The sequence below is a fragment of the Dreissena polymorpha genome, chromosome 6, assembly GCF_020536995.1.
Source record: "Dreissena polymorpha isolate Duluth1 chromosome 6, UMN_Dpol_1.0, whole genome shotgun sequence".
NCBI lineage: Eukaryota > Metazoa > Mollusca > Bivalvia > Myida > Dreissenidae > Dreissena > Dreissena polymorpha.
The window spans coordinates 95,580,830-95,596,922 of record NC_068360.1 but is presented as its reverse complement, the minus strand read 5'-3'; the positions used below and the strand labels follow the sequence as shown (position 1 = coordinate 95,596,922).

Genomic DNA, 16,093 nt, shown 5'->3' with positions numbered 1-16,093 from the left:
AAATGAACAAACCCAATCAATAGTCCTTTGCGTACAATACAAACATCGTTGACTGTTAGTCATCGTCAAATGAGTGTATCCTACATTAAACGCTTACAGAGATGTGATTTACAGTGTAAACGGACACACAGATTATATTTCTTTTGACCTTTTCAAACAAACTGATATTTGATATACACGTTTATGTAAAGCACCGCACATTTCTGAACCTTTTCATAAACCTGCAAGTTAAATATAGGAAGTTGTTTACTCCATCTCCTTATTGATATTTAAAATGTATAGGTCGAAACATGTGTGTTAAATAAAAACAAATTAAGATTCAAAAGTTTCATATTTTGTAAAATAATGGTTTTGCTTGAGTATTCGATTTACGATAAAGATGTTTAACTTAATTTTAGTGAGTATATTTTATCGTTGGACTATTCGGGATATAAGTATGTATATTAACTTTTCTTTTATTGTGCTGTTGTTTTGTCTTTTACATTAACTGAAACTTAAAAAATATATATAGGAGTATCAAATTAATACCTGTTGAAGTACAGCGTTTTACATCATATAACATTTGATAAATTCACAAACCGAAAGTAGAAAACTTTATCTATTATATTGGGTTTTTATTTGTTCAAATATACATGCGCTACTGTGGTTCGAATAACAGTGTTTTGTTTGCATTATGTATAGAAAAAATATTTAATAACAATAGGTGTGTTTGTAACGAGTTACTGGACGGGTATGTCTTCACTCTAACAATTTGATAACGAAAATAGTAATAATATACGTTGATTTAAGCATGTCGCAATACAAGCTAATCAACGTTTATTACATTAAATGTTATATTAACTACATTAATTATTACACTTTAATAATAAAATGTAGGTACAATTGTAATTTTTCAAACTTTACATTCGACAAAAACCGTGTCATTGGGGTATGAGTTCCAATACTTTAGGCTCTTAAATAAAATTGTACTTTAAGTGTGTGTCTATATAACGAATTGGTAAACAATTTAATGTTAGTAAACATGTGCATGGAAATACATACGGTGTGTATATATATAGAAAATTAACGAATAAAAGAAAGATTTCATACAAATATCAGCATATTTACGTATTAAGCTCACATAAGCACGACATGCTGAAGGTGAGTGTTTTTTGTGTCAGTCGTCCTATTTGTCCTATCCTCAATTATTGTTTTTAATCCGATTGTCAAACTGGTAAAATCTTACAATCTTATTAATACATTATCACCACCTAAACAGTGTATGACCAAATCTTAATGAAACTTGGTCAGAATGTTTATCTCGATCATACTAAGCAAGATTTGGTTTAAGTACCATGTGTTTCTTTCACGGACTAATACAGAGTGATGGCATTTCTAAATGTTGCATGCCAATTACTTAAAAGTTCTAAAATTAGAAGAAAATATAATAGAATGCAATATTAACCCATGTATGCCTAGCGTCTAAAAAAAGGCATTGCGGCGTCTCATCAGGGTCTGCGCTGTTTGCTTTAAGGAATTTCTGTAAGAAATATTCTAAATCTATAAATAAATATACAAGACATCCGTATTTGTTTTCAATAAATTGACCAAATTTAGAAGGATGGAAGAGTCCACTAGGCATAAATGGGTTTACTTTCCAAAATGCAGTTTTTGGCTACAATGGTGAACTTCCGTGTGAATCGACACCGAAGGCGTTACTGGTACTAACACTCAGCACCTTTATCTTGGCGATATCTAAGCGGAATTTGAATTTGGGACATATGCGGGCTTATACTAGGTCAAAGGGTCCAATTTCAGTAAAACCTTGTGAAAATCTAACAGCCACGATAAAACTTGGTAGGACTGGTTTTCTTCAAATCATCTTGACCGATTTTGACTCAAAATCACATAGTCTATCTAGACAATATTCAAATAATTGGTCAGATACGTCCACAATGTAGGTTAACAAGTCAAGTCTAAGATAAAGACTAAATCTTGATGAAACTTGGTCAGAAATGTTATCTGCACAGTAATTGGTCGTGAATGTTGGTCCACTTTAGTCAAAGTGTTAATCTAAAACAAACAATAACAAAAACACACTTTTATTAATTTTCGACATTTCATCACCATACTTATATAGAAAAAGTAACACTTTAATTCTCAATTATATCGTATATGTTAGCACAAACAAAACATCCTTCCCCTCATTCAGAACGACGCGATTGTTTCCCAATTCTATGGTCCCCGTCATGTGAAACCGAAAAGTGTCCACCGTCAAATTTAAGAAAAAGTCAAATTTGAAGAAACTGCATCTCGGTCCTAGCACTGAACATTGCAACTTCATCGACAAACGCCAGGTAACAAGGTCAAGTCTTCGGCAATTGATATACCTTGAATTCAGGTGAGCACTTAAGAGGCATCATGGTCCCTTTGCCTTTGTTTCAACAATGAATCAAACGTTTGGTTTCAAAAGAAAATGTGTAATTGCAATCGTTTTGTATCCATGCAATGTATCCAAAAAAAATTTAAGGTGAATATTAGAAATGATAGGTTAATGTTAGTATTCCCTTATGTATTTTTAAAACGTTGTTTATCAAACTGCTACAAGCATATCAACAACAATGTATAAAACATCCATATACTTGCTTATTGTTTGATCTTCAGATTGTGCAATACTGTGTTTAATCAAGCATGCTGACTGAGCATATTCCAGTGCAATCGAAACAGCTTTATTATATATCAATCGCTTAAAAAAATAAAAACAGTGTTTTAATGAGTACTTTATCTACCCCTACGACACACAGATAAACACACAAACATGTATATGAGGCGATTGTATTTAAGCCGAAACATTTTTCTGTTGTTAATTGAACGACAGATTTGTGAATGTGCCGTATGGAAGGATCTGCACAAATGTCAGGGCTTTTAAGTTGTCGAAATCGTTGACTTTAGAGCGTTGAGTAGTATAAACAATTAATACACTACTGTTTTATATTAAATTAACGACACTAGTATTATGGTAATAACTTAAAGTTAATGAATCTGACATTTTAGACATCGCGTTCCTGCTTCTTGCCTACTTTCATTTCGACGATCTTTAATTTGTACCACATGATTATGAGGTGTGAAATCTAGAAATCAAGAAGATTTTAGTTTAAGTAATACGGATGCGATTAAATTGAATTGATATTCTTTCATATTGTATTGTTATTGAATTTTACTGGGGAATGCCAATGTGCTGACATATGGACACACAAATTAACAAACTACCGATGCGTATATATAAGTTTAGCATTTGCATTAAATATAGGTGCAGCCAATCCGGTATTGACATCCAATGCAACATTTGTGACGATCAATGAAGTTGTACAATTAACATGCAAACACACGTCCGAAAATATTGTTGATTGGTGGATCAAACCCAATAACACTAGTAGCTTTACAAACATCCTATCTACCGGTTTCGTTGGAGAAGCTTGTAAACATATTCCTGTGAAGTTACCTGATACATTGATTACCTGTGAGTGCACAGCAGCAACCGCATTCACATGTACACTAAAAGCCATAACGCAAGCTAATTACGATGACAAGTGGAAATGTTCAATTAGTGGCCAAAATTCGCAAAGCGTATTCAGCAATGAAATAGCAATAACTGAAGCAGGTAAATATCAAACTTATACGATTTAAATAAGTCGCATCCATTATAACACGTTATCGTGTTTTTGTTAAAACCAGTACAAAATCGACCTCCATAAAAGTCGTACTTTCTTTAACGGATACTCAAAACTGCCATTTTTGTTGATGTGATGAAAATTCTCAATGTAAAAAAAACTGTTTAAGGGGATTTATATGTAAACGTTTAGTTTCAGTGAAATATGTAACGTTGACACCAGCTCAGCCTCAAATGTACGTCCTTCAGAACGTGGTAATCAGCTATGTCCGCTGTATATCATCAGTAGGACGTCCAGCATCAAGCATCACTTGGTACTTGGATAACAAAACTCCTTCTGACTACAGCGATGATGTGAGCCTTACTGGGTATAGCAGCAGTTCAACAATGGCTGATGTGACGACAAGCAATCTAACTTTGACGCCTACCAGTAACTATAATGATGCAAGAATCTACTGTAATGTATCGAACGGATACGGACAGATCATGTCCAGTACGACTCTGAAAATCAATATTTTGAGTATGTGTTTAATACATTTAGCTGATAATATTATAAATATATTGCTTCTTTGAAGTGTAGCTAATCCCTGTCAAGAAAGTTGCTTCCGATAAGTAAATGATACATTTAACGCAGCATATGTTAAAAAACAAGGGAATGCAATAAACGTATCAAAATAATAAGTTTCCAAATAATATCAAAACACGGAATGGCAGATATACTATTATAATTTTATAATCGATTGGTTGCATAAAAAATAAATAATTAGAAGATGTACATGTAAAACACAGAACACACTTCAGTTAATTAGATTTAAATAGTCTGATATCTAAAGAACGTTACCATTTATTAGAATAACTCGACTTTAATTCCGTTATACATGCGTGTATGTATTTAATGTTCTAGTTTATCCAACTAAGCCGACAATAATGCACAACACGGTATTGGTACCAACAAGTGTCTCTGCAATACAAAACAGTACTATAACGCTAGAATGTCAATCCTCTGGCAATCCGGTGCCGAGCATTACGTGGACCTTATTTAACGGTTCCAAAATTAGCAGCTCGGTCATTCCATTTAAAGTTGCAACAAGTAACAACAAAGAACAAATAGTTTGCAAAGCCACCAGTCTTTTGGATCCAACGAATGGATCCAGGCAATTAGCTGAAAATACAACAGCGTTAACTGTGAATATTTTATGTAAGTATTTCAAACAAAAATACATTTAACTGTGCTAAGAAACTAATAGGTTCATTACAGTATCGCATCGTCATTTAATTATTCTTACTAATCCATTAGCATTATTCTATTACCATCTTGTAACAAATCGTACGATCGAATGTTTTGATAAATTATAGCAAAAAAGTGTTTATTTTCTCTGTGTCCGAGGCGAATTATCCGAAAATAACTCATTATAAAATGCAAGTGAGTGATTACATAAAAAATAAAAACAGTCACATTACATATTGATTTTGCTTTACAATATGATTCTTTCGGAAGAGCAATAAAACATCCAATTAAATTTAAATATTAAGTTGGAGTTAATTAAGTAGTTGATTATAAAAGCTTGCAGTCAGAGATTATTATGCATATTGATAATTTACCATGAATCTCCTCGTTTTGTTGGACAATAGCATGCCGATTTCTTTGTATAAAGTCTTCTTTCGCGTATACGTAGATGCTCATGAGACCCAAAAGTTAACGTTAATTTACGTGTGCCAATACATCAATTCACTTACTTAATACTTCTATCTCGTATTTGTAGTTCCTCCTGTGGCGCCAAAGTTAACGTTTCACACGTGTGCAACGTATTCCCAAACTAATCGTCTTACGCTTATCCGAAGTCATTCCGTCTCGGGCATATGTACTTCTAAGAGTGAACCGGGTTCCAAGGTTTACTGGACACCTATCAATACTGAAAATGGTGATGGCTTCTTAATCACCAACGTCAGTAGATACCACATTGGCAATTACACTTGCATAGCCAATAATGAAATGAACACAACATTTGGTGGTATTATCAACGGAACAAATCAGTCCAGTTTTTATCTAGACGTCTTAGGTAGCCTGCTGTTTTGTATGAAGTTTTGTATTAATATGCATTTCTTAAGAAATCAAGTTTTTGTAAGCATGCTCTGATGTGTTTGCTCTGTTTTTATTGCACACAGTAGTTGATATAAACCTAACCCTGCTTTTCAGCACCCGCAGAAGCTCTGTTCATTGGCAATTTTACGGTTTTATTGAACGCAACGTTATCAGTTACTTGCCCCTACAAGCCTGGAAACCCAGCGGAGACGAGATTCACGTGGTTCCACGCCAATACCTCAGCAATTGGAACTCATCAAAACCTGTCTTTATCTAATGTGCAGCTCGCAGGCGAAGGCTACTACAAATGCAGAGTCAACAACACTATGGACCCTACGGGATGCACCGCCGAGGAGGGATACGATGAAACAACATTTTTCGTGGATGTGCAATGTAAGTAAAGAATAAAACGTTACTACATAAGATACTCACAAAGAAAGAATGCGATTGACGCGAATGTCATTATGAGCGAAATACAATATTACACATATTTTTTTATTTTACATTTGTTATCATTTTAGATCCTGCTAAGATACGTAGATTTTCTGCCGACGGGTCAGTTTTCGCGTCTAGTGTTACTATCAACGAAAGTCAGACTGTGACGCTACTCTGTGAAGCTGACAGCGACCCTTTAGCAACACTCGAAATCGTAAATTTTACAAAAAGTGATGAGCGCTTATTGGTGGAAGCGCACAATAACACAATATTCTATCGCGTGGTGAATGCGCGATGTGAATTTGATATGGGAGTCTACCAATGTAAAGGAAAGAACATCCATAATGCAGTTCAACAGGTTCGAGAAATAGAGATCAGAATAGCATGTAAGTAAAGTTTTTATAAGCCGATTCTCGTTAATATCTCTAAACTTATAATATAAATTAGCTGCATCATATTTGTTATTTACATGCAATCAGGTTCTCCAAGACCTTCACCATTTACGACACCAATTACCACAGCATATAGAAGAAGAAATTCATCAGCTATATTATCGTTCACTATCGTGGCCTATCCTCCCCCAAATGATGCTTCAGTATATGTTTGGCGTAAGCAGGTAGATGGTGAATGGGTAACACTGCTCAATAACAACAGGTTTCAAATTCGTTTATCAAACGACAGTCTGCAGACAAACCTCTCCATATCGCAACTACAAATTGACGATTTTACAAACTATTCGGTCCGTGTGAACAATCAAGTTGGATCTACAGAGCAAACATTTGTCATTCGAGCAACTGGTACGTTTTACACTTGCTCCTTCCTCGCGGTGCACAAGATGTATCAGTAATCTGATAGTATATAAATATTACATGACTGACAGGGTGACAGTAAATTTGTCAACTTGAGGAAATACTGTCAACCGAGGCGAAGCCAAGGTTGACAGTATTTTTCCGAAAGTTGACAAATTTACTGTCACCCTGTCAGACATGTAATATTTATTTTATTATACCGAATAAACTATTCAAACATTAACAATTTATATCAACCATGAACAATTTTAATATTCAATAATTGAATTTATTTTCAGCAATAAACAACCATTAATATGTTGAGTGGTTCAGATTTACGGGCAGAGCAAAATGAACTGCGCTTTATTCGGCACCGACCTAGTAATCAATTTATCCCATCAATTTTCTTAGTCGTCAATTATTTCTTTAAAAATACATTACAGAACCAGCTTTCCGTATTTTATTTTCATCACTTGATTACGCAATTTATGACGTACTTGTGTGACGTCATTTCGGTGACGAAACATTTTGGGACAACAATATGGACGTGGTGGTTTTTTTAACAGTAAAATATTTGTTTAAAGCATCGAACGAATCCAAAACGTATTTCGTATTGTGTGTTTGTCATGCATAACACCTTAAGAACAGACACTGGAAGTGTATATCGTTGTAACTTTATTGTTTTTAGCATTGGATTAAAGTTGCCTTTGAGGTAAGCGTGTCGTTTATACTAAATTGATTTTCTTTTTGACTCCTGTCAAAGCTTAAATAATGGCATTAATCTATTCTACAGCACAGTTTCAGCTGCAATCGATATTTTAATTATCCAAATACAACGGACACGCAAAACTGCGTACTGCGCATGCGCGAATGGGACAGTATAATTTTCGAACATTCCGCACGTGATTGCTAAGGCAGCGGGATACAGTATTTTTTTGTCAGTAAAATTTTTCCCGCTGGTGGCACGTGATTGCTATGGCAGCGGGATACAGTATATTTTGGACAGTAAATTTATTCCCGCTGGGTCTGACAGTATTTCTATGTCACGATGGCCCATGGGAGTTTAGCATTGTAAATAAATGTGAGGTATAATAATATGATATCTTTAATAGACTATTAAGCAGTAATATTGTTTTGCTAACCAGTTGTAAAGACACATAGTTATTTATATTACTAGTATCTCTCTTAATGATAAAAGCAAACATTCCAAAGGAAGGATGTATCGATCATTACTAGAACAGCTGTGTTGTATTTAACAGAGCAGCCATCTGTGCCACAACAACTTCTTGTCGTCGATGCCATGGTGACTGAAAGTTCCGTCACAGTTAAATGGACACCTGGATTTAATGGGGGTGAAGACCAATGGTTCGTGATCGGTTACAAAAAGGCAGCAGATGAATTTTGGACTTATATAAACGTTTCTTCAACAGTTACTCAATTGAGTATTGGGGACTTAGTTGCGGGTACCAAGTATGAAGTTAAAATGTATGCAGAGAATATAATTGGCAAATCGGATGAGACTACTTCATTTAGTGTGACAACAAAGTCTGTTATTTCAGGTATGTATTAATGGTTGCATTTGATTGTGGTTTGTGTGTATAAAGGTGTGGTATTACATTGTATATGTAAATTGCTTCGCTAAATATATAATCGACATGTACACACTATACCATATTAAATTTAATACCGACTCTGTATGCTTCATATTCGGAACTTGTATTGGCAGCAGGGACATCGCCTCTTTGCAAGCAATGTATTGATTCTTATTTTGCCTCCATCATGCCGAATAATAAAAGCATACATACACATTACAATATCTATGGTGTGAAAGCAGAAATTTAACATCATAATATTTATTTAAATAGAAAACAAGTTGCGACATACTGTCCATTGAATACAAAATCCTAATGGACACTTCCACCAGGTTTACCTGAGGATGTGAAAACAAAATTTTAACTTAAAAAGTAGCAAATGCTCATAAGAATACTAGTGTGTTTTACCAATGCTTAAAAATAAATAAAGCTCATCACTGTATGTACTATTAAGACAATTGATCATTGAAACAAAAGATAAAAATACATTCTAACACTTTTAAAGTAAAGCCTTTATATTAAATTCAAAATATCAAGCGTATTTGCTATGCTAATGGTTATAAGGACATTTTCGATTCCGAAATTAAGGTCTGTAAAGGTAATTAAAATGTTATAGCGAACCTATTTTATTATTTGTTTAACGAGATATTGTATTTAAAAATGAATCGCGAGAGATAAATGTGTACATATTAACTCGCACTGCTTATTCATTTTGATTAGATAACGGATCGTCTCCATCTGTCGGAGCTGCAGTAGATCTAAATCTTTGGTGCGATACTTCGAAATACTGGAACCATGCATTGATCACAGTGAGGGCACAGTGTTTGGCATACTTTGATGGGGCGATCAATACCGTGCTGTAATGGACACATTTCACTGAACAATTGCTTAGATAAATATGCCAGACAATCATACGTCGCTTCGATAATAACAGGTTGGACCAATACATGCAGCGTCTAATAACCTTTCAGACAACATCTTAACTTTGTTTTACGAGAATCCAAGTCCAATACTTCGACAAAATGAAAATGCAAATAAAAGTATTTATTGTGAATTTTATTTATTATTTCATAGCCGACTTCGCATAGTATAAGGCGGAATAAAAAACACGGTAAATTAAAGAGGTTGAAGGTAGTTTGTTTTATAAAAAACTGTATACGTTCAAATATTAAAAAAAAATGTGTACATTATAATAATTATTTTTTTAACAAGCTTCTTGTATGATTGACTATGAAAACTACATAATGTTAACAAATTAAAAAGGCAGTCTTTACAAATTGTGTATGGCCACAATGAGTTGAATACTTTTATATATTATTGGTAGGAATTTCCCCTGACATAAATTTGAAATCAACGTTCTCGTTTAACAGATTATAAAAAAGGTTGGCCTAAACATGGACTTTAACGTCATTTTCACAGTTTGGAGTCGAGAATGCCTCAATAGCCATACAATTAGCAGATCCATGTGACAGATTTGAATTTTCAATACAATATTGTAATTAATTCATTGTAATGCAAAGTTGCATTAAAATGTTTATAAGCATCATCTGAGTAATATACTTAGTATACATTTCGTTGAACATTTTCAGGTAAACCTGGTGAAGGTACCCAGTACGATGACTTGTTCAATAGACAGTATGTTACCTTTTTTTTGCCTCATTAACATTTTACTGTGTTGTTTTGTTGTAAGTTTTTCTGCGGAAAATAACCAAAATACGAAATATGCCATCTCTTGCTCCAGAGCCGATGTCCTTGCTGCCAATACCAGTTCCGAATATGAAGCCTACCGAGTCGGTATGATCATGGATATTCAAATGCGTATCATTGTATGCTTGTATTTATATTAATATTGAAAATACCACAATGTTGTTAAGTTTAATAACTAATGATAATATATATAATCTATAATCTATAATACATGCACGATGAAACAGTAACAAGACATATACAAAAACCTCAGACAATAATATTTAGATAGCAGGCTTAAAAATGCTTATTGTGCTCTATATGCTACATACATATCGTGTTATTAGTATGTAACATAGTGTAATCATTTAATGCAAAGGAAGAAATGAACATAAATGCAGTGTCGAACTATTTGTTCAATGTTTCTTTTATTTCGTTTGACTAGCGGAATGATGACTGTATTATTTACGAAAATGTTGCCGCTGTATAAAATATGGCAAGAACTCTATATCAAAAATGATCTTAGTCAGCTAAATAAAATATTAGATTTCAAATGAATTATAAAATGAAAATAAGTTACTTTAGTCTAGTGTCCATTGAATTCAATGCCCATTGTCATCAATTACGTGAGAATACATGCAATACAACATTAAACAATGCGAATTGGAACATTAAATATCAATCATTTTGGGGTTTCGACGTTTAAAGGAAAGCGAAACAATATGACATGACTTCAAACAATTGTTCTATTTCAGAATCTCAGCAAACAAACCAGTACGAGACACTCGCGGAAACTTCGTTTCATGAATATTCGGTATTATCACCTGGCGGCAAACAGGATTATAGTGTTACGAACCGTGTAACTCAAGGTACTGAAACTGATTGTGCAAGTTTGAATCAGCAAAACGCGTATGTAAATGTGTAATAATCAGAAACATACATATCGTTTCATTTGGTAACTAGAATGATCACATCAACAATATTTATAGCGCAAATTAAACTATTCACAAAGTGAAAGTTGTTTGATTAGAATGTTTAATGATTGTAAGTATGTGTAGAATGTGCATAGAATTTATACAGTCAATATTTGAATTTATATTGTTTAACATTTGTTTCTTAATATTGAAACATATATAAATCAATTTACTTGACCATAAGCATATACTTTCAACAAATCAACGCTTGTTATTATCCAAACGTTTTCGTTGATGTATTAACTACTTTATTCTTACAAATATGAAAAAAAAATAAGTTTACGATTTTAAGTGGAATCTTTAACGAAACAAGTGAATATAACAGTAAAAGAAAATTAAGTATTTAATTGCGTATAGTTAACATAAGTATGACGAAAATCCGTTACAATAATACGAGCGTTTACCAATTAAAGGGATGCAACTCATATATATTTATACACTAATGATATTGATATAGTTAAGCCATTATTTTCATAAAACTATAAGAATTAACACGAACGATATGTCTTTCATGATCTACAGTATTTCAAAGATATTACTACATCTATGGTTAATTAAATCAATTTAACACCATTTGAATCATATCTTAAATATAAGATCGTTCTTAGAGCATTATTAATGCATGTGTTTGTTAAACGTGTAATGTGTAGATAATGTAATGTGTTTTTACTCATGTGCATGTTCAGCATATACAAAAGTTGTTACACAAATCATGTATATAGTATTTTTACGAGGGAGTATTCCTTTAGTGAGATAACCAGTTTCTATCCATTCACTACAGATACATAAAGTGAAACAAAATTTAACGTTCAACGTGCAGTTAGTGTTTGGAAACTATTCAAGCATCAGTGACAATGTTGCGATGAAAACATTTGAACCATGTAAAATAATATTAGTCCAAATGTCATTGTATTCATTTAATGCTCAATATTTGTTTTGCATGTTTTTGTATGTAATTTTGAAACATGGTTTAACGATTGAGTGTTTGATCATCTTTTGAACTCTTTGTCTTTATGAACATGTATGTATGTCAACATCAGCAGCATTATGTTACTCTATTAAGTCGTCCCGAACATCTCATGGGCAATCACTTAAACCTTTGATTGAATAATATAAGACACCAAGACCAATATTTCGATAATTTATTAGGTCATCAACTGCGGAAGATTATTATATAAAATACGCTGAATATGTATTTTTTGGGGATGACATTGAGCCTCTTTTATGCCTTAAACACGGGTAAGTGTTCGAGTTGGGCTCTTATATTCCAGCACTTGTAGTGTGTTATGTTAATGGTTTAATGTTTTCAAAATGTAATTTTGTATAACCAGAATACATAAATAAATGTTACGTTTGTCATATTAAGTAAGAATGAAGTATACGAAGATTTAAAAAAAATGTTACAGCTGTATCATCATATCAGTTTTAATTCTGGGCTTAGTGTGAGGTTTGGGATCCCTTTATCGAGTTAAAAAACAACTTTAATTATGTTTTAATGACACCTTAAATCAAGACCATTCCTTTTTTGCTAATCAATGTTATGTTTCACGATCATTATGCTTCCTTCTGGGAAACTGTATATGTTGTGTCTGTCAATTAGTTAGTACGTCTTCACAATATCCGTTCAATATCTAATGAACTATTGTGTTTTGTTTTTGGGTTTCAAAGTGTTTATTCTATCATATGACAGTGGGGGCAGTTACATAAAAAACAATCATTATTCCATTTAAGTATTGTGAGTACGCTTTATAACTATACATTTAGTACGCATTACTTATTAAAAAACAACACCTTTTTCTGTCGATGCCTACCTCCAATCCTCGTTGACATATCTAAATCAGCTTCAATTGCTTTTTTTTTTGCAGAGATCTTGGTGCATATTTAGTGCAATGAAATCGACAATCCCTTATAAATGAATTATGAATGATATTGACCAATATACAATCAAAAATACGAATGACACAATTTAATTAAATAGATTAGAATTATCATCAAATGAATGAAATTATTACAATGCCAGTATATATGTGTCCATTGTCGGTCGTCAGCACAGTCATTAATAACAACCAATACGATTATTTAGCACCAGGCTGCATAACAGATAAGGCATATTATTCATATTTATGTGACTTTGAAGTATACAAATATACAAAGGAAGTTCCAATAGAGGTTCGACTCCTGACGAACTTTTATTCCGTTGAAGACTTAATGCACCGCGTTTTCCATTTTTGCACCAAAAAGCGTGTATTCTAATAACCGGTATATTCTGTGAAAATTTATTTGACAAGCTACCGTTAACAAACGTTTATAGCAAATATATATGTTTACAATTGCGAAAATGTGTAATAAATTGTCAGGAATTAACATAACAAAAATATGAAAATATGTTGCATATGAAGGGAATTAAAAACACAACACAACTTCATGACGGAACATCATATTTTATACATTCCGTGAACTAAAGTAGCAAGTGTCTACTAATATTACAGCATCAATATTAAAGATATTACTAGTGTCACCATTATCTCGTTGCTATTGGAAAATCTTCTTATAAATTTATTTTAGGCGTATCTCTAATATTATACCTAATATGCATTTAGAGCACTGCAAAATACCATGTTACTCATTAGAAAGCATCGGTGTTTTCCACTGGTTGAGCGCTAGTCGAACCTCGTACTTACCTAAGAATTAATAACAAACCGAAAGCGAGTTTTAAACAACTTTAATACAATGCTTCTATTCAGACAGAAAATGAAAACGCCAAGGTCAAAATATGATCTTAAATTGAATATTAAAAACAAACGTTTAGTATTTAAACTATTAAATTAGCAATATTACTCAATGATGTTTGCTGTCGAACAAACTTAGAGTAACAAAGATCTTTCAGGAGTGTCATCAACATAATTAATAGCTCTGTTATAAAAACTTTTGATTTTTTAAAATATCTCCAACACCGAACGCATATATACATATTTACACATTATATTAATTAATGGGAGACAAATCTACTATAACAACCGAGTAAGATAGTAGCTGGTTGTAACAAAATCAGGCTGTTTACACTTTGCGCAGTTCAATAGGTAACCTTTGAGTCATTTATAGATCAAATGGATAGATTATCATTAACGCTCTTGACATACCATGTATATTTGATTAAAGGTCATATAAGATTCACATCAAAAAGTGATTGATTATTTAATGGTTTTCTTACAATGTAATGTTTGTCGTCGTCGTCGTCCTCATACTCCTTTTCTTCCACTTCCTCCTCCTCATCATAATCATCGTCATATCCATCATCATCATCATCATCATATCCACCATCATCATCATCATCATCATCATCATCATCGTCATCATCATCATCATCATCATCATCATCATCATCATCATCATCATCATCATCATCATCATCATCATCACCATCATCATCATCATCATCATCATCATCATCATCATCATCATCATCATCATCATCATCATCATCATCATCATCATCATCATCATCATCATCATCATCATCATCATCATCATCATCATCATCATCATCAAAAACAACTTCAATATCACGATATCATAGTATCTGTTCAACGATTGTAATAATCTCGAAAATGTTTTTCAACGAACTGGGTTCGCCGAGATAACAAAACACAGTTTCACACATATTTGAATAAAAATGTGACTTCTAGAGTGCTGAACTTTTTTTTTTAATTGACATTGTCACCTATGTCTTTGACCTCACATGGCCCAGTTTCAGAGTCGGCCGATATATGATTAGGACAAATGTTCTTACCATGTATCATGAAGATTAAACTACGCATGTGACTACTAGAGAGTTCACACATTTTCATTTTTATAGAAACCTGCCCAGCCCCCTGGCGGTCATTTTTTTTTCAACAATCCGGAACCATTTTCAAACTAAGCTGGTATACCATAAGAATCATTTTTATAACACATGTGCAAGAACATTGGATTATAAATATGACTTTTCTAGTGCTTAGAAGCTTTTTTAGGTAACCTTGTGGCATTTTCGTGCACCACTTACCCTGTTTTGAACTTGGCCAAGATATCATCATCTAAGTGACACATATTTTGACCAAAATTCATAACGATTCAACAATAAATGGGCCTCTAGAATGTTCACAAGGTAGATGTTACGAAAACTTTTATGTTTTTGGGCTTTGCAAACTATGCAGATCTCCCATGCTTGTGCAGTAAACCGTATATACATGTGTAATAACTTGAAGACGCTATTGTGCAATGTATCGATTGATCATTCACTGAATGTTCACATGTATGCTTCATCTTAAAATAATCCATATACACAAGAGGAACAGTCGAACAATGATTAAGTCGACGTTCTGTTTCTGATAAGTGGTGATCTACATTTGAGGACGAGTGATTTCGATTAAATATTTGAAGAAGATAACCTGTAATATAAGTATAACAACAATGATTTCAGAATAAGGTCGTTTTTGTATGTCTAATTCCTATAGAGACGATGGACATTACTCCATTTAATAATAGGGAAATATTGCATCACAAGTGTCCACATGTTGCATGATTGAAGTAGCGATATACATGGACATATATCATGAATCGCTTATAGTAGCATTAGAATTCTAGGTGTCTGTTTCTTGCGCGAACCGACTTTGACGTCGATCATTTTGTTACCTCAGATCACTTCCCTATTGTTTGCAATCTGACATTTAGGTTTTTCGCGAGAGTAGCCGAAGAGCAGCCAATACGAATACGTCAACTAATTTGACAATTACAAGTGGCGACAATCTCCAAACGAGAATTTGTTTAACATTTTCAAAACAGTAGTCAACACATTTCTGAGGTAGCTTCATTAAAAACGATGTAAGTTATTATTAGTTCGTGTCATT

The 16,093-nt window shown here is 33.2% G+C and overlaps 1 protein-coding gene and 1 long non-coding RNA gene across 2 annotated transcripts; both read left to right on the top strand.

The window, feature by feature from the left end:
* The first annotated feature begins 209 nt into the window (after positions 1-209).
* LOC127835911 (hemicentin-1-like) lies at positions 210-9,410 on the top strand. The gene is made up of 10 exons (XM_052362331.1): positions 210-434; positions 3,290-3,640; positions 3,843-4,169; positions 4,554-4,847; positions 5,413-5,709; positions 5,847-6,125; positions 6,254-6,553; positions 6,647-6,964; positions 8,215-8,514; positions 9,268-9,410. Exons 1-10 carry the CDS (start codon positions 380-382, stop codon positions 9,408-9,410), a joined length of 2,664 nt encoding a protein of 887 aa, XP_052218291.1. The 5' UTR covers positions 210-379.
* Positions 9,411-10,100: 690 nt separating this feature from the next.
* On the top strand, positions 10,101-12,980 carry LOC127833564 (uncharacterized). Its single transcript, XR_008027478.1, has 3 exons — positions 10,101-10,182; positions 10,289-10,341; positions 10,989-12,980. It is a non-coding gene; the product is annotated as an uncharacterized LOC127833564 (long non-coding RNA).
* Positions 12,981-16,093: the final 3,113 nt, after the last annotated feature.